At 37.6% G+C, this 25,623-nt stretch overlaps 1 protein-coding gene across 13 annotated transcripts in view; it reads left to right on the top strand.

Moving 5' to 3' along the window:
- The window catches only part of TTLL5 (tubulin tyrosine ligase like 5), a 292,965-nt gene that overhangs the window by 104,530 nt on the left and 162,812 nt on the right, over positions 1-25,623 (top strand). For all 13 annotated transcript variants that reach the window (XM_058429488.1, XM_058429490.1, XM_058429486.1 and 10 more), the window contains 7 exons: positions 1,191-1,497; positions 6,853-6,973; positions 10,610-10,756; positions 11,847-11,950; positions 14,654-14,781; positions 17,575-17,661; positions 18,241-18,636. In XM_058429488.1, the coding sequence (XP_058285471.1) occupies positions 1,191-1,497; positions 6,853-6,973; positions 10,610-10,756; positions 11,847-11,950; positions 14,654-14,781; positions 17,575-17,661; positions 18,241-18,636 (1,290 nt within the window). The remainder of the gene's footprint in view (positions 1-1,190; positions 1,498-6,852; positions 6,974-10,609; positions 10,757-11,846; positions 11,951-14,653; positions 14,782-17,574; positions 17,662-18,240; positions 18,637-25,623) is intronic.

Here is a 25,623-nt window from a genome sequence, read left to right as displayed (position 1 = left end):
CTTCCTGATCACATACACCTTTTTTGTATAGTTTTTTTCTCTGAAACTTAATTTCAACAAAGTCTTAAGTTTTTAAACCTTCCACTCTATAATATTTGTGTTGAAGACTATCTGAAACATATATTTTGGCCTTTGCTCTTATGTCAGCATCATACAAATACCGGATACTCTAGAAATAATATTAGCCTGAGTTTAATGGAATCCTGAGCATTACTGTTCAGGTTTTTTATAATTAGATAAGTTCAGTTCATTCTTTAACATTGCTGAATGGCATAAGTATTTTAGACAAAGTGGAATTTCTTTCTCTCCCAGCCTCTACAATGTTGTAGGTCTGTTTATAATTGACTGATATACTGATTTCCCTTTTTTCTCCCCTTCCCTCCTGTGAACATCTGTATCAGGCAGTGTGTTAGTCACTGAGGTTTTGCTGGTGAATAAAAAAGATACGGTCTCTGTCCTCATAGAACTTACAAGGCGATAGAGAAGGATAATGAATAAACATAGGATAGAAAGATATTCCCCTGTTCTTTATACCTCCATGAAGGGTGCTTTTTAAAAAATCTCTAACACACTATAGAAATTACTAAGCCAAGGGTTTTTTGTTTTTTTGTTTTTATTTTTTGCCTTAAGTTGTGAGAGAGTGATGATGACAGTATGATGAAAAATATATACTTTAATGAAGATTATTAATAGGTTTTAGAATATATAACATTAGGCCAGGCATGGTGCCTCATGCCTGTAATCCCAGCACTTTAGGAGGCCAAGGTGGGCGGATCGCTTGAGCCCAGGAGTTCGAGACCAGCCCAGGCAATCTGGCAAAATCCTGTCTCTACAAAAAATACAAAAATTAGCTGGGTATGGTAACATGTGTCTATAGTCCCAGCTACTTGGAAGGCTGAGGTGGGAGGACTACTTGACCCCAGGACGTCGAGCTGTAGTGAGCCGAGATCCTGCCACTGCCCTCCAGCCTGGGCAACAGAGTGAGACCCTGTCTCAAAAAATGCTAATAAATAAAAACAAAAATAAAGAATATATGAGATTAGAGAGTGACATGTGGTTGCGATTAATTCTGTGCCTTGTTTGTGGTTTGGTTTAGAAATGGGCTTTTACTAAAAAGAGAAAAGGAAGGTATTGGGAGAGAGGAACATTTAATCCTTTTTTCAGCAACATTAGTGATTCTTCACATTTAGTGATTACCCAGCCAGCTGAAATGAATGTTAAAACTGAGACAGAGAGTGAAGAGGAGGAAGAAGTCGCATTAGACAATGAAGATGAAGAACAGGAAGCTTCCCAGGAGGAGTCTGCAGGATTTCTTAGAGAAAATCGAGCCAAATATACACCCTCATTGACAGCTTTGGTAGAAAATACACCCAAAGAAAATTCCATGAAAGTTCATGAATGGAATAACAAAGGTGAACACTGCTGCAAACTTGAGACTCAGGAGCTGGAGCCTAAATTAAACCTGATGCAGATTCTTCAAGATAACGGCAATCTTAGGTATGTATCTTTTATAATTATATTAGTAAAACTGATAACAGCTAACTTGTACTGTGTACCAGGTACTATTTTAGTGGTTTTACAGTCATTTTTCATTTAATATTTACAGAAGTCCTATGAAATAATGACTGTGATTAGATATTGTTATTATTAAGGAAACTGAGCCTTAGAGAGGTTAGGTAACTTGTCTAAGGTAGAGCTATGATACAAACCTGGGTCTCATTGGTTGGGCATTTGTGTCAGTCACTGAGTATAAGGTATCTGAGACAAGGAGCTCAAGCAGCTCATGGTTTAGTATTAGAGACAGAGAGCTCAAGCCATGGCCCCACTATGAACAAAGTGGTCTTAGGACACAGAAAAAGAGTGATTGGTCTGGCTTGGGAGGGCTAGAAAGGCATTATGGAGGAGGGAAAATTTGAATCAGGCCTTGACTGATGAGTAGGGTTTCAGGAGCTTTGGGAAGTGATGGTTAAGTGTGGGAGTGCTAGGTAGAGGCAATAAAGACGTAGAGGTGGCCAAGCACAGTGTCTCACACCTATAATCGCAGCACTTTGGGAGGCCAAAGTGGTCGGATCACCTAAGGTCAGGAGTTCGAGACCAGCCTGACCAACATGGAGAAACCCTGTCTCTGCTAAAAATACAAAATTAGCTCGGTGTGGTGGTGCATGCCTGTAATCCCAGCTACTCAGGAGGATGAGGCAGGAGAATTGCTTGAACCCGGGAGGTGGAGTTTGCAGTGAGCCAAGATTGTGCCATTGCACTCCAGCCTGGGCAACAAGAGTGAAACTCCATCTTAAAAAAAAAAAAAGACATAGAGGTGTGATAATACAGTCATTCATTAAGTCCCTCAGTGAGTTTTTATTGAGCACCTGCCCTATGCCAAGAATTGTGCTAGGCCATATCACATTACTGTGGGGACCAAGATAGGCCTGGAGCTTACAGTCTAGTGGGGAAGAATGACAGTTAACAAAGAAACAAGGTCATTTCAGGTCGTGAGAAACGCTGTCAGGACAATAAGATGGTGTAATGTTAGAATGTAACTGGGCAGAGTTACTTAATTGCAGTGATCTGGCATGAAGAGGTAACCTTTGAGGTAAGTCCTGAATGATGAGGAATCAGTCGTGTGAATAGTAGGAGGCAGAATACCCCCAGCAGAATAGCAAGTACAAAGGCCCAGACATCGTAATGAGTTTGGTGTGTTTACAAAATACAGACTAGAGGAATTACATGGGGAGAAGAGCATGGTAAGAAATGAGACTAAAAAATTGGATGTTGTTAGATTGTGAAGGGCCATAAGAGGAGCCTAAGCTTTATTTTCTATATGACTTTTAAGCAGATAAATGATACGGTGAGATCTTGTTTTAGAAAGTAAATCATGCTTGCATTGTGGGATAGTGAAACTAAAGGCAGAGGGGTGAGTTAGGGACTGTTAGAATTGTCCAGAGCCAGGAATATGAAGGCCTTGATCAGAGTAATGGCTTTAGGAGTGGAGAGAATGGGATGGACTTAGTAAAATTTGCAAAGTAAAATTGATGAGACTAAGTTTTTCACATTTGGAAACTTGGTGGTGCCTTTGGTCAATATAAGGAACATAGGAGTTGGTTTCATGATAAAAAAAATTGAGTTTGATTTAAGACGTAGTAAGGAAGACGTGTTCTGGGCTAAAGTCCAATAGACAGGTGGACAGCTTTGTTGGTCGAGGTTGAACAGGATTGTATAGTTGATAGGTAAAGTCTTCAGAATGGATAAGATTGTTCACAAATTTATTTGGTTCAGCAAGGATAAAAAAAGAATTGAGCCCTGGGGAATACCACTGTTCAATGGGTAAGTCAGTAAAAAGATCAAGATGTAGCAGTTAGAGCAATATACATAAGATCAGGAAGGAGTAGTATGGTAAAAGCTGCAGAATGAGCATTTCAGGTCTGTAGAGCCTCAAACAGCCCTAGTTAGGATGAATAGTGAAAAGAGACTTCTGGATTTGTGACTTAGGGCCAACTGAGTAGGTGGAAGAGCAGTTGTGAGCGGAGAAAATAAGAAAGCAAGTGTGAACTAACTGTCTAAGAGTTTGGCAATGAAAGGAAGGTAAGAATGCATCAGGGAGACAGCCAGCTAAAAGAAACGGATTTTTTTCTTTTGAGAAGAGGTTCTGGAGCTTGTTTATAGACTAGGGGGAAGGATTTGAGGATAAGAGGATTAGAAATGCAGAAATGGATATATTGGTAGAGAAGAGTCCTAAAGGAAGGTGGGAAGAGGCCAGAGGAGGGAATATCTCTTCCTATCAGTCAGAAGGAAAGTGCTATGGAATGAAGTTGATAGAAGTTTAAGAGCAAGGAAGTTTAGCCGTTTATGCATGATAGTCTTTATTTCTAAATTAGAGGCCAGTTCTTATACTGAAAGGCTGGAGGGTGACATTGGAGTAGCAGGGGATAGAGTTAAGGTTTGGAACAGTGTCATGGAGAATCAGAATAGTTCTGTCAGTGGAGAGTACACTAAATTCAGTCAGAAGACCTGAACTCTGGCTGTTTTAGTGCTACCAACTGGCTGTGTGGTCATAGACAAGTCAAAGGGCTTCTCTAGGCCTCAGTTTCCTTTTCTGTCAATCCAAGGTATGGAGTTAGACGTGTTTTTTCAAACTTCTTCCTAGAGGGAAAAAAGATTTCACTGGATTGAAAATAGAGCATTTGAAAACCACTGGACTGTATTCTAAGGTCCTTTCCAGCAATAACATTCTGCTTAGTTGTTGTAGAAATAAATTATTTCTTCATGAATCTTGTGGCTCTCACTTTGAATGAGTAAACTGTTAAAATTGCAGGCTGCGTTACTGTCAATCAGTGGTTTTCAGACTGCGTTCCCTAAAGCTGCTCATTGTTCGGTGAAGTGTCTCAGAGGCTACTTAGGGGTTTGGGGAAAGTCCACGGCCAGGGTTTAAAACTCTAAGGATTGCATCATTGTTACATATCTTATATACTGAGTATCTGCATAACCTTTTGTTTTTTAAAATAGGTTTCTTTGGTGTAAATCATTCTGGTTTTCATTCTTTCATCTTTTGGGGAGTTTGTTCCAAGTGACTAGCTGAACAATGCATCCAATACCTTAGAGACAGTCTCAGAATTAACATTCGTGATGTTTATAGAAATGGAAACCTCAATATTTGTTCATTTGCTTTGCAACAGTGATTCACAACAAAACAATGATTAAGTCTCAACTTATGAGCAATAATCCCCTTATTTAAAAGATCTTCAAGTTTTAGTATAAAGGGATGAATCCGTGGAATTGGATATTCTGCTACATTTGAAGGTGTCTGAAACATGCTATTTCTTGCTCATTATATTGTAGGTGAATTTATTGACCCAAACTGAGGATCTTTTAAATTTATTTTGACTTGAGAATAATTTGTTGTGGAGACAAAGCTTATAGGATTGATTCAGGGCAAAGTGGTATATGCTCTCTGGGTAAACGAGTATAATTATTGTCTTTGAGGAACAGTTGAAAATGTATATTTATGGCCAGGCGTGGAGGCTCATGCCTGTAATCCCAGCACTTTGGGAGGCTGAAGTGGGTGGATCACCTGAGGTCAGGAGTTTGAGACCAACCTGATCAACATGGTGAAACTCCATCTCTATTAAAATACAAAAATTAGCTGGGCATAGTAGTGAGCATCTGTAATCTCAGCTACTTGGGAGGCTGAGGCAGGAGAATCGCTTGAACCTGGGAGGCAGAGGTTGCAGTGAACCAAGATCACACCACTGCACTCCAGCCTGGGTGACAAGAGCAAAACTCTGTCTCGAAAAAAGAAAGAGAAAATATAAGTGTTTATTATTTCAAAACCATATTATGCTCCCGTAAAAACCGTCCCTGCCAGTAACAAAGATCTAGCCTTATTCATAGTTCATGTTCTGAAGCTCTTATGTATTAAACTCTCAAAAGCAAATCTACTCCCCAGCCTGACTCCCTTGCCCTCCAATTCTCCAACACACACATGGAAGCTTGACTGGAGCCCTCTTATGATTTCCAGCTTACTCTAGCCAAATCCTACCTCCTAACCTTGTGGAAACAGTCAGTAGAAAGCATTCAGTGATTGCATTTGTGAGGATTGTAAACAAAGTTTGTGTTGGGCCCTAATCTTCGCTGATACAATTTTGGCTACAGTATCAGAAAGCCAATCAGCTGAAGTAACCAAAATCTCGCCTGAAAGAAAACAGATCTGCCATTAATAGCAGCTGAGGTGAAAATCATCAGTGTCTCTCTGGTACTTCTGTCTTCCAAACTATAGCTTGATCAGATTTCCTTATTTCCGGCCTAGGCCAGCAGGCAGAAAATAGCTGGGTTCTTTAATAGCTGGGTTCTTTTAATAGCTGAGGTGCTTTTCACAAGACTTGAGGGTTTCTTTCGCCCGCTGAACATCTGGGCTTGTCCTGCCTGGCCCATCAGTTCATCTATGCCAAACTCTGTTGGACCTCCCTCATTTGCTCTGGGCTCCAGCCATTCCATCTTGTAGTTGAGAACAGTGTGGCCTTAAATTTGGTCTTAAGAGTCCCTTTATAGGATTTATCTATTTCCTGCTTTGGACACTTTTATATACTAGAACTATTAATTGCCATTGCAAAATCCACACTTTTGCACTAACTGATAAGTTCTTAAGGACCTCCAAATGTAAAAAACATTTTCTCACTAATACAGTGGTTTTTGTGAAGATTCAGTACTTCTCCTGTCTGTTCCCCCAAGAAAGTTGTTAAAAAGTTCAAAGAGGGTCAGGCACAGTGACTCAGGCCTGTATGTAATCCCAGCACTTTGGGCCAAGACAGACAGATCACTTGAGGCCAGGAGTTCGAGACCAGCTTGGCCAACATGGTGAAACCCCGTCTCTACTAAAAATACAAAAATTAGCTGGGTGTGATGGTGTGCACTTGTAATTCTAGCTAGCTGGATGGCTGAGGCACAAGAATCATGTGAATCCAGCAGGATGGAGGTTGCAATGAGCTGAGATTCCACCACTACACTGCAGCCTGGGTGACGGAATGAGACCTTGTCTCAAAAAAAAAAAAAAAAAAAAAAAAAAATCCAAAAAGAAGGTTTGAGTAGGAAATCTAATTTTCTAGTCGTGTTTTTTTTTTCCTTATGCTAATAATGAGTAAATAGGATTCTCCATCTCTGATTCTTTTAATAGGAAATAAAAAAAAAAACCTTCATGTACTGCTTAGAAGGAATCCTTATTCATAGGCTGTAAGATGGGTTTCATATTTCTTAGCCATCATAATAGAAGGATCCTCAAAAGCCACTTTGAGAGAAGCAAGTACACATTTTGTAGGTTTACACTTCTGTCGCATAACAGTATGTTGTTTTGGATTTCTGTAGCAAAGTGCAGGCCCGAATAGCATTCTCTGCCTATCTCCAGCATGTTCAAATTCGCCTGATGAAAGACAGTGGAGGTCAGACGTTCAGTGCCAGTTCGGCTGCCAAAGAGGATGAACAGATGGTGAGGCTCTTCTTACTGGAACCTTTTTACTTTCCCTTTTTCTTTCTTCTTTCTGTTTTTTTTTTTTTTTTTTTTTTCCTATTAGGGTAAAGTGCAATGTATTTTTCTGGTGAAAGAATTATTACATAAGAAAGTTGTTAGGTTTCTTATAAATCTATACTTATAAGATTTATATATACTTATTTCTTATACTTCAATGTGAAGCAGATCTTTGACCTGGAGCTATGTTCATTACACCATGTAGTGAAGGCATCAGTGTATTTCATTTTGAAATGGAAATTGATTTCTCATTGGATGTGAAGCCCTGTGCAAAGCCCTTTAAAAGAAAATAACAATTTACAGTCTTTTCTCAAGCAACCTCACGTTATTAACTCTGAGGTAGGCATTATCATCCCTGTTTTACAGAAGAGCAAACAAAGACCTCGAGAAGCCAAGGTTCCACAGGTTATACGTGATGAAACTAGAACTTGAACTCAGTTGTACTTTACTTGCTCCTCCATTGCTTTCATGCATTGTAAAGCGTTTATTTTCTGTCCTGAGGAGTCAAATTAGCTCTTTGAAAGTCATCACCTTATCATAGGCCCTGTCAGAATGCACCATCCTCCAAGTTGGTATTTTTTACTTTACTAGTTGCAACCTCATAAGATTCTTAGATTGCTGGAATCAAACTTGTATAATCATTTTTACTGTATATCAGTCATTTGAACATTCCTGGGATTCAGTATTTTAGGACAGTTTCGTGTGTGTGAATCAGAATGATGGGGAGCTTTAAGCTGTTTGGTAAGGTCAGAGCTTATAGAAGAAGCCACAGCGCTTCCATATTCTTTTTTTTTTTTTTTTTTTTTTTTTGAGACAGAGTCTCGCTCTGCCACCCAGGCTGGAGTGCAGTGGTGCGATCTCAGCTCACTGCAACCTCCGCTTCCTGGGTTCAAGCTATTCTCCTGCCTCAGCCTCCCAAGTAGCTGGGATTACAGGCACCCACCACCAAGCCTGGCTAATTAAGTAGTGACGGGGCTTCTTCATGTTGGTCAAGCTGGTCTCGAGCTCCCGATCTCAGGTGATCCACCTGCCTTAGCCTACCAAAGTGCTGGGATTACAGGCATGAGCCACTGCGCCTGGCCCCATATTCTTTTTAATAACAGGTATTTGTCACCAAAAGGAGAGGGGCCTTTAAGTCTGAGAAAGCTGCATTCTTTGTTCCACTCAGTGGTGACCTTACTGTAATTTTAGTCCTCCACATACAAAAGGCAAGTCTTTATGCCAGGCTTATTGTAAAAACATGTTGGTTATCCCAGAAAACAACTTATGAATTTAAAGTAGCCAGTGGAACCCAGAGATAAAACCTTGTGTGTTGTGAATAATCCTTCAACCATCAGTGGAAAATGTTAGCTCTTCTCTTTCCAAGTGGAAAATTGAAACTGCCTTTTTGAGAGTCAGTTTGTCTGCTCCACTGTGAAAAAAATAATGTTTTAATATAAAAGCTTAAACCACCCTATAGTAAAGACAGCAGAGTAGAACTATGAAATTCAACCCTCTGCTTATGAGGCTGTTTCACTTATGCTGGAGTAAATTGGCACATGGACAATGAACCAAAATCAAATTCAAGAAGAAAAAAAAATAGTTCAAAAAAGAATAACCACTGCAGATGCTGGCTTGGAATTCACACAGTATTTCTTTGGGGCTTTCTACAAGAATATTGAGGATCATCACTGCAAAACTTAATACCAGTTCTGTGAATTCTTTCTTGAAAATATATCTAGGCTGGGTGCGGTGGCTCATGCCTGTAATCCCAGCACTTTGGGAGGCTGAGGCGGGTGGATCAGTTGAGGTCAGGAGTTTGAAACCAGCCTGGCCAACATGGTGAAACCCATCTCTACTAAAATACAAAAAAATTAGCTGGGTGTGGTAGCACGCACCTGTAGTCCCAGCTACTTGGGAGGCTGAGGCAGGAGAATTGCTTGAACCTGGCAGGCGGAGGTTACAGTGAGCCGAGATCACACCACTGCACTTCAGCCTGGGTGACACAGCAAGATTGCGTCTCAAAAAAAAAAAAAAAAAAATATATATATATATATATACACACACACACACATATGTGCACACACACACACCTATATATATAGAGAGAGAGAGAGAGAGAGAGAGTGCGAGAGCACAAGAGCGCAAGCCCTACCCCATTCCCTGCTGATTGCAGCAGTGGTCTTGCTTTTGAGGAAGGTAGTTGTAGAGTTGGCTTCTCTGTTCCAGCTTAGGTTAGAGATTCCTTATCTCATAACTCACAGAAGGCACATCAACAGAACGTCCCCAAATTTATCATCTGAAGGCAGTTTTATTGTGGTTTTTGGACAACAACATCTTTAAGGCTCTTGGCCTTATAAAATCTCTCTTTGAAGCATTTATGATTTCATCAGTAATCTGATTGGTATCTGTTCAGATTTCAAAATCCTTTGCCCCCATCTTCTGTGAGATGTATTATTTCTTTCCCTTAATAACTTTCCACTGTGCCCTCCTTGACAACCCCCAACTCTAAAAGCTCCCTTATACTTGGGGAAGAAAAAAAGCTATTACCTTTCAAACTACTGTGATAGTTCTTTCTTTGCCTTAATCACAACACTTTTAAAGTCATTAGTTTCTACTCTTCACGTGTATTTTTCATTACCCATGCATTTTCTTAATGTCTTGTACTCTCTTTATTGAAATTGTTTTCTTGAAATTATCCCTCAGTGGTCAGATCCAAGGCCTTGTCTTTGTAGTGGGCCTTTCCAGCTCCAGCCTCTTGGAAGCATTTGACATGGAACCCTTTCTTCAGTTGGCCTCCATGACACTATTTTCTCTTAATTTTCTTTGTTTTTTTCCTTTTTTGAAATGGAATCTTGCTTTGTCGCCTAGGCGGGAGTGCAGTGGCATGATCTTGGCTCAGTGCAACCTCCACCTCCTGGGTTCAAGTGATTCTCATACCTCAGCCTTCCAAGTAGCAGAGATTACAGGTGTGTGCCACCACCTCAGGCTAATTTTTGTATTTTTCGTAGAAATGCAGTTTTACCGTGTTGGCCAGGCTGATCTCAAACTCCTGACCTCAAGTGATCTGCCCACCTCAGCTTCCCAAAGTGCTAGGATTGTAGGTGTGAGCCACCATGCCCAGCCTATTTTCTCCTGGTTTTCTGTGTTTCTGGTGTTTCTAACTTGTTTTTTTTTTTTTTTTCTGATACTTCATCATCTTTTCTATCTCTAAATATGAATATTTCTGTATTCTCTGTCTTCTCATCTTTGATACTTTCATCTGCTTCCACAATTTTAGTTTCTACTACCTGTCTTTGAATGCTACCTTCCCTAAATAGTACTATTTGTGTATGTACTATGGTACTTTTACAACTACTACTTTATTACATAGTTATTTACATACGTACTTGATTTAAATTTTCTGATTGCCACCTTATTGAGGGAGTAAGTTTCTTTCGTCTTTGTTTTGTCTTTCTATATGCTTCTTATACCTAACCTGTTTGCTCTGGGTCTTGTTTGTTGTAATGTGTAATATACGTCTTCTTACATCTCTGTTATATAATCCCTTTATAGCTTGTCTTCTGTTGCTTAGCACCATCCCTCCTTTTCTTTCTCCCATGACTCTTTAATTTATAGGAGCTGGTCGTTCGTTTCCTCAAGCGAGCATCAAATAACCTCCGGCATTCACTGAAGATGGTATTACCCAGCCGACGATTGGCACTTCCGGAACGCAGAAGAATCCTGGCCCACCAGCTGGGTGACTTTATCATTGTATACAACAAGGTAGGTGTTTTATCTGTTAGTCTTGTGCTTTGGATTGCCATACACTGTCAGAAACAGACTAGATAGAAGCCTCTGTCCAACTGGATGGAGATGCTCTTCTTCTGTTCTCTGGCATCACCATCCCTTGTGTATTACTGTTAGGGGAAGCAGGACCCCACACCTTAAGCCAGCTGGTCTGAAAAACTATTTATTACTTCTGAAGGCCCAGTGGCCATAGTTAATTCTTAATTCTTATCAAAAGGCATATTCCTTTTGAGCACTGAGATGAATCCTAGGCTGTGTGAGTCTGCACGGTTGTTAGTGCCTGTAGAAAGTGGCAAATTGACCATTTGAGAACAAATTTGAGCTGTGGATTGAATGTGATGACATATTCTTTCTTGAACAAGTTATACTTTCATCTTTACAACATTTTATACATTACAGAATTTTACAGTCAAGCCCAAGAAATATACTATTTAATTAGAATATTTTGCAAAGCATTCTATATCCCGGGATCTCAGAATGCATTAAAAATATCATTTTGGGTGTTTGGGTTTGGGAGGTTTGGTCAGTTTGCAGAAGGAAAAGCTGATAGATCTAAAGTTGCATGGAATTGTTAGTAGAATATCAGTGCACCAAACTCATAGCCACAATTTACTCCAGATCTGTTGAGAGTTTTGTTATGTAAGTGAAGAATTTATTCAGTATGGAAGCTGGTATGAGAGTACCTTCCAAGATCTGTCTTTCCTCTCCTAATTGGAACAAAATACTGTTCTCTATTGTCATATTGTTAAAGCTACAAGGGTGATCGTAGATATTACTAAGCTACTATAAAAAGCTCTTAAATCAATGGGCTGTGTAAGTAGAAAGTAAAAACATGATGAAAATTTACATTCATTCTGCAACTTTTACTTGGGAATTTCAAAATGTTTTATAAAATCATGGCCAAAAGTAATATATCACATTTATAGGCGGCAAAAGTACATACAAGAATTAAATGTCTTTACTATAAGGACAGATTAACTCAAGGCTATTGAAACTACATGATGAAGTGCATATTTATTAGGATTTTTTTTATCTTGTTTTTCTGTGGGGTTTGGGCACTGGGTAGGAAACAGAACAAATGGCTGAAAAGAATTCAAAGAAGAAATTTGAGGAAGAAGAGGAAGATGGGGTGAATATGGAAAACTTTCAGGAGTTCATCAGACAAGCAAGGTAGAAGACATTCTTGATTGATAAAAGCTGTCTTATTCCATCTTCCATAATGCTCATTGAGTACCCAGCATTCCTTTGTTTCTGATACATGGATGTGAATGAAATCACTCTTAAAGCCGGGCACAGTGGCACACCCCTTTAGTTCTAGTTACTTGGGAGCCTGAGGCAGGAGGATTGCTTGAGCCCAGGAATTCAAGGCCAGCTTGGGCAACATAGTGAGACCCTGTCTCTAAATGATGAAAAAAGAAATCGTTCTCAAAAGGAGAAAAAATTGTATGGGCTTGGCCTCTCCATATCTTAGCCAATTATGTTGCTATTTTCATGGCTTCAGTTATCAAAACATTACTGCTGGGTAGCAAGGCTGTAGTTCTCAACAGCCTTCAGAGTACACATCTCTTGAAGTCACAAGAGAGCCCTCTGGAAAGTTGAAGTTAGAGGCATCTCATATTTACTGGGTCTGAATTTGTCCCTGACCTACTCATGAAGTAGAAATGACCAAATTTTGCCTACATTGAATAGGCTGAGGAATTTGCAATTTCTCCACTCTGTGAGGGTTACACCTAATTTATATAAAATAGAACAAGTTCTTCATGCTTAGGGTTAGCCTTTAGAAATGGAAAATCTCGATATTCATCTCTCTATCTTGATAAAAGTCAGCCAGGCCATTTTGTCCATTTATGTTGGCTTACAAAGGAAGAGATAACAAAGGCACTTAATTTTAAATCTCGTAAAACTTACACTGGAGGATTTTTTTCTAAATAGAGAGATGTGCAAAACCATTAAAATAAAATAGGATAAAAAAACAGTAAACCCCATTACTTAGGCTTCAACTGGCAAAGTCACAAAGAGGGAGAAAATCAGTAGAAAATCTACCCTATGTTATTTGTGAAGTTAAATGAGGTAGGGGTGGGGGCTTATCAATCACCAGCATAATATAATCTTTGTTTAATACCTTTTACAGACCTCACTATCATGCGCTTTACAGCAAACAAATATATCATTTTGTAGGAGTCTATAATTGTATAGTGTTATTTGTTGACATTTTTGAGTCTTAAGTAATATGATTGATAAAACAGGTATAGAAACAGCTTCTCTCATCAACGTTATAAAAACAGAAAAGGATAAAAAAAAAAAAAACAGATTGTGTCCAGAAAATAGCTCTACTTTTTAAAGCTAAAAGATAATTTTCAGGTTTATCCTAAGGATCTTCAAAATCTCTAAAATATATATTTTTAAAAACCCAGCCTTTAAAAGAACACTATTTCCCAAGCAAGTCTAACTGGATACTAAAAATGAATTATAACATACTGTTAACTAGTTATATAGATTTGGAGATAAAATGCATTGGAACATAATTACTTCTGATTGGGGATGAGGTGCTGATTATTGGGAAATAATGTGGTAACGTCAGTTCTTTTATTAAGTTTGGTTTGAGTACATGGATACTTTTCAGGGCTGGTAAATTCAAATACCTGCTGGAGTCAGACAGGAAAACATAAATTATGAAGTGGGCAAAGGATAAGACAGACATAAAGCAGCTTGTATTTTGACCAACCATAACCTTTGCCTTTCAGTATTCTGTGAAGGGCCAAATGAAACACACTGACAGGCAGAGGTTTGCATCCTCAGCTGTAGATTTTTGATAGTCACTTGAGAGACTTATCTTGTGGCAATTTGGCTACTTCGGAGACTTTGAGGTTTACGCTGAGATTCATAAAGGTGGTTTCTAGGTTCTGGTTAGAGTGTGTTTTCTGAAGATGGGATATAGGTTCTCTGTGATAATACAGGCATACTTCACTTAATAGCCGCTTTTCTAGAACATAGCCAAGCTTCAAGAAAAAGAAAAGAAAAAGGCCATTGAGAAGCTGCTACAGATGTTAAAGTCCACCTGTGATATGTTCACTAGAAGAATCCACTAGCCCCTCCTCTGTTCCCTTATACTTTCTATTTTGTGGCTGTTCATAAAGAGCATATAATTTCAGTAATTTGAAGTGATTTAGAGATGTTCTGCTTTAGTCTTGTGCATTATATAGATGGTTAGGGAATTCTATGGTTATTGGTGGATTTCCTTATTTCTGACATAGGCAATGAAAATGACAAGTGGCTCTTTAAGTGAAGATACTTCAGTTACCTAGAAGTGAGCTGAACAAACTGTAAAGGGCCAGATAATAAACATTTCAGACTCTGTGGGCTACATATGGGTGGTGGTGGTGGTGGTTCTTGCTGTTGTTGTTTTGTATATTCTTTAAAAATATTTTTTAAAATTTTTGGCCAGGGCCATAAAAACAAGTCGCTGGTCAGGTTTAGCCCACAGTATGTAGTTGGTTGCCGCTTGTTCTAGAACGTAGCTGTCCAATAGAACTTTTTGTGGGTGACTACTGAACACTTGAAGTGTGGCTAGTTTACGGAAAAGAATCTTTAATTTAATTTGAATTTAAATAGTCACATATGGCTGACTAGTTGCTACCATATTAGACAGTGTAGATCTAGAAAATTCACTGTGGGATGAATAAAGCCTTATGCTTTAAATTTTTTAGATTGCTTTCATTTATATTTTATTTTAACCACCTATTAATAGGGAATTTTCAGCTTGTGCTTTTCATTTTTCCCTTTTCCAGCTTGCTCTGTTTTCATAATAAAATCTGGTGGAAAGATTTTCCAGAATAGCTTCCTGTCTGACCATACTTTTTCTCCTCATTTCAGTGAGGCTGAACTGGAGGAGGTGTTGACTTTTTATACCCAAAAGAACAAGTCTGCTAGTGTCTTCCTGGGGACTCACTCTAAAAGTTCTAAGAACAGCAACAGTTATTCTGATACTGGGGCAAAAGGTGGTAAGTATGCTGGTTAATGAACGAAAAATAAGAAGAACAGGTGAAGAAATGAGAAATGCAAAGGAGAATGAGGAATAATGTGTTGGCTAAGCACTAATAGTCCCCAAGGTAATGAGACTTTGCAGCATGGGGAGGGGGTGGAGAATGGGGGACAGTACTTTTTGTCCTAAAAGCAGAGGAGGGGCATGGTCTGATTTTTTTTCATGATAATTAACAGCAGAGAGCTTTTCAAGAAAAGCTAATAATAGCTGATATTTAGTGAACACTTATCTTTCTATCTGCTGGACGTGGTCTTATTTTTTACTTCCCAAAACCATATAGAGTGTGCACTACCACAGAACCTCTTTACAGATGAGAAAATAAGCTAAAAGAGACTGAGTAACTTGCCCAAGGTTATTCTTTATCGTGCAGGGACAAGGAATTTGATACATAGCCTGCCTGACTCAAAGTTTGTGCTCTTGATATACTCTTCTGTCTCTCTTAATGATTATTTCTGACTCTTGTCAAGTTTGTTACTTTCTCTAACTTAACATCATTGGCATTTTGGGCAGGAGAATTCTTTGTTGTGTGGGGCTGTTCCATACCTGGTGGGAAGTCTAATATACTTGGTTCCAAGCCTGACATGCCATTAGCTTCCGTCAGCCATTGTGATAATCCAGAATGCCCCTACATGTTTCTAAAACTTCTTACTGCTGGGGAATTCCATGGTTGGGGATTTTGGAATTGAATATGGATGTGGCTGTCTAGCTCACGTCATCATGATAAAAAAAAATAGCAGTGACGTTCTGTTACAAACAAAGCTCTGTGCTTTAAATGTAAAATTAACTTAAAACCTAGATGGAAGCCTAAGGCATAGGTAATCAACCTGCTGATTTTGTCAGTGTGCTAAGTACTAGATTCAAAGATGGAGACTTCTTCCCTGCTCTTAAGTTATGATAATCTAATGTGAAAATAGCCAGGAAGATTGGTCATTTAAAATGTGGAATGAATTTTCCCAAAGAAACAGTGTTAATGTTTTAAAAACTAATTTGGTTCGTAGGCCAATCCACATAAGCCTGTTTAACTCACGGTATGATTGAATTATTGTATTACTGGAAGTCCTGATTCCAGCCCTTTTCTTTGAGTTTTTCTAACTTCATTCACCTGTTCATTCATTCCTTCTATACTTTTTTTTACTTAGCACCTATTATGTGTTAGGCATTTTCATGGTTGCTAGGGATACAATGACCAGGACTGTCACAGTCTTTAACTTTGTATAAAGTTTATTGTCTGGTAGATAAAGTCGGGTAAGTGAATAGAAGAAGAAAGCTGGCAGAAGCTCTGAAAAGTTCCTATAAGAGTTTTGGCTAAGGGAGACAAAGGAATTCTTGTAATAAGGTTGGAATAGAGAAAAGTGTGCTAATTTGGGGAGGTAGGGGCCTAGATGGGCATTCATCTAGTAACTTCTCCCCTGGCAGTAATGTGGAAGCCTTAACAGCACGTAGTGGCAATATCTTTTATACTGATAGGTCATTCAAAATTCTAGGGTTTGTGTTTTAAGGACTACCTTTACATAAGATCCATACCTGTGTAAACCTATTAAGGATAACTGGCCGGGGGGGCAGTAGGAAGGCGTCCATCAAGGAAACAACATTATGACATTTGATAGTATAGTATCTGGACTCATTTCAAACATGAACTAACAAGTGTGTGACAGTGTTACCACTGCTATTGGCGATGGAGGGGAGAAAATTCCTATGTCTTTATTCTTTCACTCTGAAAGATGATCTATAAAATGGCCTTTCTTAAGTTTTTGTATGATTCTAGCCCTTGACAAAGATTTTGGAATATTTTTATATATGATTAGCTCTGGCTATTCCATTTCAAAATTCTATAGTGGAGAAAAAATTGGTTATTAATGTCAAAATCGGTTAGAGTGATACTATTATTGAATATACTGATCAACCTATCTCCAGTAAAACTGAGGAGTTTAGGCCGGGCGTGGTGGCTCATGCCTGTAATCCCAGCACTTTGGGAGGCCGAGGCAGGTGGATCACCTGAGGTCAGAAGTTCAAGACCAGCCTGGTCAACATGGTGAAACCCCATCTCTACTAAATATACAAAAATTAGCTGGGTGTGGTGGTGGGCGCCTGTAATCCCAACTACTCAGGAGGCTGAGGCAAGAGAATCGCTTGAACTGGGAGGCAGAGGTTGCAGTGAGCCGAGATCGCACCATTGCACTCCAGCCTAGGCAACAAGAGCGAAACTTCGTTCAAAACAAACAAACAAACAAACAAACAAACAAAAACTGAGGAGTTTAAGATACAGAGCCATCGTAGTATCCAGGTATTATGCCAAGAAACAATGGGACCGCTCTTCCTGTCTCGGGGTAGCTTCGCTGCTCCATACATATTATAACTTCTTGGCTCCAGGGGCTACCACCAACCAACGTGATCTCTTAGAACCCTCAGTCTGAATTCCTGGCGTAAGCATCTGACCGCCCTTATTATTATTGTTTTTCCCAGATAAGCCCTAGCTTGTTGGCTGTCCGTGGATGGCTGCCCTGGGTTTAGGTACCTTTCCCTGGTTCAGTTAACTGTAGCTGGGATTGGGAATAGCTGGGAATCAATTTAATTGGTTGCCTACTCCATAGGGCTGTGGGTGTCTCCATCTTTGGAAAAGTGTGATGAGACGTGCCATGTTTCCCAGCATTGATTAACAGTTGTGTTATATTTTTGGAAATAAAATTATGTATAGAACAACGGACTTGCAGTTGATTATAAGAGAGTCCAAGCTTAGTATTTCTTATTTCAGATCACCCTGAGACTATAATGGAAGAAGTGAAAATAAAGCCGCCTAAACAGCAACAGACAACAGAAATTCATTCTGATAAATTATCTCGTGAGTGATTTCAAACCTACCTAGATTTGCTGCTCTCTGATAATTCTCTAAAAGAAGGAAATAGTCATCAGATATTAAATATTTCTAAAGCATGGAACATTACCCCAAAGAAATATTTTTCTTTGTTTTTCCTTTTCCCTTAGAATTTTCTCTTATCTATTGATAAGCTATTTTCCTTCCAAAGACTTTTTCATTTTCTTAAGTTTAGAAATTCTGAGTGCATTCATTTTTCCTAGAAGGGTGAAAAGAAGGGGGAGAGGAATTAGCTGTTGCTAGTGGAGACTTCATCTTGATGTCCTAATGTGTGTAAAACATGCCTGCTCTGTTTCATAGTGGTAGACCCAACTCCAGCTTTTAGAAAGGAATAAAAGTAAATTCCTATTTCTGTTGCCAGGTTGTTTCTGGTAGGCAAAAATCATTAAATTTATGATGAACACTCATTAAAGTCTGTATTTTTCATGATTTCTGTTTCATGCCAAGATTATTGTGATATTTATGTTTTAAAAATATTTATGTTTTATAGAGATTGTATGTTTGTTTTTCCTGTATTGATGTCTTGTTTTGTTTTGTTTTTAATAGGATTTACCACTTCAGCAGAAAAAGAGGCAAAATTAGTTTATAGCAATTCCTCCTCTACTCCTTTCTCTGGTCCTACTGCTACTCTGCAGAAAATTCCCAACACCCATTTGTCATCTGTTACAACCTCTGACCTCTCTCCAGGGCCTGGCCACCATTCTTCTTTATCTCAAATTCCTTCATCTATCCCCAGCATGCCTCACCAGCCAACAATTTTACTGAACACAGTCTCTGCCAGTGCTTCTCCCTGCCTACATCCTGGGACACAGAACATCCCAAGCCCTGCTGGCCTGCCACGGTGTCGATCAGGAAGTCACACCATTGGCCCCTTTTCTTCCTTCCAAAGTGCTGCACACATCTATAGCCAGAAACTGTCTCGTCCCTCTTCAGCAAAGGCAGGTGAGTGAGAGAATGAAAGACAGTCCACAATGTGATCTCCTCCCCAGCCCCAGTAAAGAAAGAATGTCATCTCTTACCTTTGCCGTTTTTAAAATTTTGAAATGGAAACAGACATACACTGCATTGTTCTGATGTGACTAAAGAAGACTCTTGCATTGCATCTAGTAGCATGCATTCATTGACACAAAAGGAAACAGGACCTCTTTTAGGTACTGGAGATAAAGAGATAAATCTGACAAGGCTTCTGTTCACTAGGAGCCTACAGCCTAGTCAAGAGATTTCCTGTCACAGATAACCATAGACCTATGAGTGTGCTATATGCATTCTCCGTGCTTCAAATAGTTATTCCCAACATCAGACAAGTTAGTTTTTAAGACAAGAATGACCTGAATAAATAACCAAAGAATTCTTAGAATAGGATATATCATTTTAACTGCAATAGACCTATATTGTCAAGTTTGTCCTCCATTTTTTAATAACAGCTTTATTGAGATATAATTTACATTCTATCAAATTCACCCTTTTAAAGTGTACAATTCAGTAATTCAGTGGTTTTATATATATATTCACAGACTTGTGCAATCAACACCACTATCTAATTTTAGAACATTTTCATCATCTCCAAAAGAAATCCCATACCTGTTAGCAGCCACTGTCTGTTTCTTCCTCCCCCAAGCCCCTGGCACCCACTGATCTGCTTCTCTGTTTTTACAGATTTGTCTATTCTGGACATTTTTATATAAGTAAAATCATATAATAGGTAGTCTTTTGTGAATGGCTGCTTTCTATTCTGGACATTTTATAGAAGTAAGATCATAATAGGTGGTCTTTTGTGAATGGCTGCTTTCACTTAGCATAATGTTTTTCAGGTTCATGCACGTTGTAGTAGGAACTTCATTGGCTTTATGGCTGAATAATATTCCATTGTATGGATATACCACAATTTGTTTAGCCATTAGTCAGTTGATGGGCATTTGATTTGTTTATACCTTTTGGCCATTATGAATAATGCTGCTATGAACATTTGTTTGTAAGTTTCTGTGTGGACATATGTTTTTATTTCTCTTGAGTGTATAGCTAGAGTGGAATTGTTGGTTCACATGATAACTTTTTGTATTTCCTCTTTTTGAGGAACTTGTAAACTGTTTTCCAAAGTGGCTGTGCCCTTTTACTAACAGCAATGTTTGAGGGTTCCAGTTTCTCCCTGTCCTTGCCAAAACTATGAGTTGTCTCTGTTTTAGATTTTCACATCCTAATGGGTATGAAATAGTATTTCTTTTTTGTGGTTATGATTTGCATTTCCCTAATGGCTAATGATGTTGAATATCTTTTCATTTGCTTATTGGGTATTTGTATATCTTCTTTGGAGGAATGTCTATTTAAATTATTTGCCCTTTTTAAAATTCGTACATTTTCCTTTTTATTGTTGAATGTAAATGTTCTTTGTATACTCTATATAAAAGCCCTTTGTCAGATAGGATTTATAAATATTTTTTCCCTACTTGATGGTTATCTTTTCACTTTCTTGAAGCACAAAAGTTTTAGATTTTAATGATGTCCAATTTATCTGTTTTTTTCTATTGTCAGTTGTGCTTTTGGTATCATATCTGGAATACTGTTGCCTAATCAAGTGTCACAGAGATTTCCTCCTTTTTTTTTTTTTTTTTTTTTTTGAGACAGATTGTTGCTCTGCCGCCAGGCTGGAGTGCAGTGGCACGATCTTGGCCCACTGCAACCTCTGCCTCCAGGTTCAAGCGATTCTCTTGCCTCAGCCTCCCGAGTAGTTGGGACTACAGGCACATGCCACCATGCTCAGCTAATTTTTGTAGTTTTAGTAGAGGTGGGGTTTCATCATGTTGGCCAGGATGGTCTTGATCTCTTGCCCTTGCGATCTGCCCGCCTCAGCCTCCCAAAGTGCTGGGATTACAGGCGTGAGCCACCGTGCCCGGCCCCTCCTATGTTTTATAGTTTAGACTCTTACATTTAGGTCTTTTGTCCATTTTGAGTCAATTGTTGTGTATGGTATGATGTAGGGGTCTAATTTCATTCTTCTGCATGTGGATATTCAGTTATATCAGCATCATTTGTGGAAAAGAGTATTGTTTCCCCATGGGATTGTCTTGGCACTCTTCTCAAAAATCAATTAATTATAAATGTGATGGTTTATTTTTAAGGCCTCAGTTTTATTCCATTGATCTATGTGTCTGACCTTATGCCAATATCACATTGTCTTGATTGCTACAGCACTATAGTAAGTTTTGAAATCACCAAGGATGATTAGTTCCAACTTCACTCTTCTTTTCCAAGATTGTTTAGGCTGTTCTGGATCCCTTGCATTTTCATATGAATTTTAGGATCAGCTTGTCAATTTCCTCAAGAAAAGGCAGATGGGATTTTGATAGGATTATTATCTGTGGATCAGTTTGGGGACTATCTTACCATCAGTCAGGATTTAAACACTAGTAATAGCTATGTTAAGGTGAGTTACAGCTAAGATGTGTTTTATAAATAGCCAGTCTATATTTCTTAATACCTGTTTTCAAATGCAATGGATATCTTAATATGCAGCTTGAGTCAGAGATATTAAATGGTCTACTTTAATAAGTCATAAATATGAATATATGCATATGTATATATCTGCTAATTCTGGGTGATCATTGTTTTTGTGATTTAATTTACTAAAATTGGTAATAATAATGATCAGTAATGTTCTAGTTTGAACTATTTTTTCCCCATGTAAGAAATTCAGTAAGATGAATGTCTTCAGTGGCCTGTGTTATCATAAAAACATTTTCAAAACCCTCCCTTTTGATCCTTTCCAAGAGAAGGATAGGGAACAAAAGAAGTTGGTGAGTTCATAAATATTTTCTGATATCTGTTGTGATTTCTTTTTTGACTCCTGGATTATTTATAAATATATTGTTTAATTTTCAGGTAGTTGGGATTCTTTATTTTTGTAATTGGTTTTTAGCTTATTTCCACTGTGGTCAGAGAACATAATCTGAATGGATTAAACAGTAGTAAATGACAGTATATGGACAAAAATATATAATTGACAACAGCCTGTAATTGATTGGAGTTAAATTTTTCTGTGGTAATTGAATGGTTTTGGAATAGGAGTAAGATTTTATTTAACTATAGACTTTTTAAAGTTAAATATATAGCATCAAATTTCAAAGGTCATCACTAAAAGAATAAAAGTATAAATTCTAATGGGGAGAAGAAAAATGAACTGTGGATAAAAAACATGCGGGAACTTAGGTGTATGCAAGCAAGAAGCATAGAAAAAGCAAGATAAATAGAAATTTAAAACATAGCAAATTGGCCGGACACCGTGTCTTATGCCTGTAATCCCAGCACTTTCGGAGGCTGAGGTAGGCAGATCGCTTGAGGTTAGGAGTTTAAGACCAGCCTGGCCAACATGGTAAAACCCAGTCTCTACTAAAAATACAAAAATTAGCTAGGCATGGTGGCACTGGCCTGTAGTCCCAGCCACTCAGGTGGTTGAGGCAAGGGAATTGCTTGAACCTGGGAGGCAGAGGTTGAAGTGAGCCAAGATCACACCACTGTGCCCCAGCCTGGGCACAGAGCAAGACTCCATCTCAAACAACAAAACAAAACAAAAAACATGGTAAATCAAGTCCAAATATATCAAGAAGCAAATAAACATAAATAGGTTAAACTTGACAGATTTTTTAAAGTTTAAAAAAATCCAACTATGTGCTGCTTACCAGAGACACACCTAAGTTTAAGGACACAGAATGTTTAAAAGTAAAAAATTGAAGAAAGAAATACCAGATAAGTACCAAACAGAAGAAAGTTGGTATTGTTGCATTAATATATGCTGAAATAGGCTTGAAGATATAAAACTTTCTTACAGATAAAGAGTAACTACATAATGACAAAAAGTTCAGTCAAAAGTTAAACAATTCTAAAAGTGTCTGCACCTAATAAAATAGCCTCCAAATGTGTAACACAAAAATGGAAACAACCACATGAAGAATGTATAAATCCACTGTCTTGGTGATTTCCACATACTTCTGTTAATTATTAATACACTAAACAGATTTTTAAAATGCAGAAAGGATAAAGAGGATTCGAACAAGGTGATAAGTTTATTTATTGATAATATATAGGACTGTGCACCCAATAATTAGACAAACACCTCAAGCATACATGATATATTTATAAAAATCTGTCATATCCTACATCATAAACAAGAGAACAAATTGCAGAGACTTGGTATCACACAGCCACATTCTTTGTCCACACTGCAATTAAGTTGAAAGTCAGTAACAAAAAGATATAGAAGAAACCCCCATGTATTTCAAAATTTAAAAGAGTCAAAGAAGAAATCCTGATGGAAGTAAATTATTAAGTATTAGAACTGAATGATAATGAAAAAGCTGTATGTCCACATAAGTAGAGAGCAATGCAAGTCAGTATTTGAAGGGAAATTTACTGGCTTAAATAATTATAGTTGGTGTGCACCTGTAGTCCCAGCTCCCTGGGAGGCTGAGGCGGGAGGATTGCTTGAGCACAGGAGTTCGAGACCAGTCTGGGCAACATAGCGAGATCCCTTCTCTAAAAATAAATAAATAAGTAAATAAAAACATATTTGAAAAGAAGACAGGCTGGAAATTAATGTGCTAAATGTCTGGCTTTAGACATTATAAAAACAACAGTATCATAAATCTAAATAAAGGATAAAGAAATATAAAGATAAGAGCAATAATTATAGAATTCAAAAATAAGGCACAGTAGAGGGTGGCAAAGCCAAAAGTGATTTTTTGAAAAGCCTAATAAAATGGACAAACCTCTGGTGACACCTATCAAGAAAAAAGAGAAGACATGGATAAATAATATAAGGAGTAGAAAAGCAGACATAGACAATATAAATACACCCAAAATGACAAAAATAATGTAATCTTCTTAACTTTATTCCTATAAAATTGAAAGCTTACATAAAATGGACCAAAATCATACAAACTATAACTTATGTAAAATTGACTCAAGAGGATGAAGAAAGTCTGAATAGTCCTGTAAGTATTAAAATAAGTGATACAGTAGTTGAAAGTCTTAAAGAAAACATAAGAACTAGATTTATGGGTAAGTTCTAATCTTTCAAAAGGTAGATAATTTCAATATATTTTTTAAAAAACTCTTCTGGAGTGTGGAAAAAGAGAGAATTTACCTCAACTTATTCTGTATGGCTAGTTTTATCTTAATAATAGAACCAGTTAAGGACAGTATTAAAAAGGAAATTACAGACTGGCTTTATTTATTAACACAAATGCAAAAATTTGAATCAAAATAAAAGCCAGTCAACTCTAGCAACATCTAAAAGAGATAGTACACCATGAGCAAGTTTATTCAAGGAATGTAAGAGGGGTTTAACATTAGTAAACCTATAAATATCATTTGCCATATAAATATAATAGATTAAATAAAAAACCATATTCTTCATCATGGTACGTGCAGAAAAATAATTTGATAAAATTCTGCACTCATTCATGATGATAACTCCTAGCTCATTAGGAAGAGAAGGAGATTCTCTTAAAAAAAGGGTATTTGCCAGAAACCTACAAGAGCTATCAGCCTAAATGTGGAAATGTTGAAAGCATTCTCTTTAACATTAAGAACAAGTAAGGATGCCCACTAACATTCCTTCTGTCCAGTGTTTAGTTACTAGAGATCAGAACCAACATAGTAAGATAAGAAAAAGAAATTATAAGCATAAGAATTATCCCTTCTTAGCCTTTTGGCTAAGATCAAGTGTAAGCATAAGGATCAAAAAAGAGGAAACAAAATTGTGAAATTGCAGACAATATATTGTCTACATAGAAAACAAAATAATTACAGGTCTATTTTAGAAATAGTTATTTTAGCATAAGATCAATATTTAAAAATAAATTGCTTTCAAAATTACTTGCCAGAAGTGATAGAAAACAATTTTTTGATTGTAGCAAAATATAAATAACATAAAATTTACCATTTGAATTACTTTAAGTTCAGTGGCATTCAGCACAGTCACACTTTTTGCAGCTATCACCTCCAATAAAAATGTTTTTAAAAATATCACTAATAATAGCATAAAAACTATGTCACCTAGGAATACATTTAGAAAAGAAAGGAAGTTTTATAAGACTACATTGAAAGACATAGATATTAGACATTAACAAAAATTTAAATAAATGGATAAATATACATTGTACATGCATGGGAAGACTCAAAATCATCAAAGTTTCCATTTTCATCACATTGATCTCTGTATTCAATATGGTTCCAACCAAAATCTCAACAAGTGTGTCATTGAATTTGGTAAGCCTATTCTAAAATGATAATAGAAAGGCAAAGAGCCAAGAATAGTGAGAACCTACTGAAGAAGAAAAATAAGGTAGAGGAGCACTTTATTAATATAAAAGTCATACTTAAGACAATGTGGTATTGGCAAATGTGTAGACAGATTGACCAGTGGAACAGAATAGAAAGTTAGAAACAGTCACACAGGAAGATGGAAATTTCATGTATTACAGAGATGGCATTGTAGATCAGAGGAAAGGGAGAGATATCTCAATAAATGCTTCTGGGGTAATTGGTTATCCCCACAGAGAAAGATGAAATTAGATCCCTGCCTCACACCATTTATAAAATCAATTTCAGTTGTAAAACTTCCATAATGAAATAAAATAATAAAATAAAGGAGACTATCATTAAGAGCTTGTGGTATGGAGCAAATATAAAAACAAAAGCACAAATTGTATAAGTCAATAAGGAAAAGATAGCCCAATAGAAAAATGATACCAGAAAAGAGGTAACATGTTCAACATCATTATTAATCAGGTACATGAAGACTACAATGGGAAGAATTAAGACACTTGACAATACTAAGTGTTGAAGAGGCTATGGATCAACAGGAATTTTCTTTTTTTTTTTTTAAATTTGAGACAGGGTCTCACTCTGTCACCCAGGCTGGAGTTTAGTGGT

The sequence above is a fragment of the Hylobates moloch genome, unplaced genomic scaffold (assembly GCF_009828535.3).
Source record: "Hylobates moloch isolate HMO894 unplaced genomic scaffold, HMol_V3 SCAFFOLD_16, whole genome shotgun sequence".
Taxonomy (NCBI): domain Eukaryota; kingdom Metazoa; phylum Chordata; class Mammalia; order Primates; family Hylobatidae; genus Hylobates; species Hylobates moloch.
The sequence above is the reverse complement of the archived record's forward strand: the minus strand, read 5'-3'. Positions and strand labels throughout refer to the sequence as shown.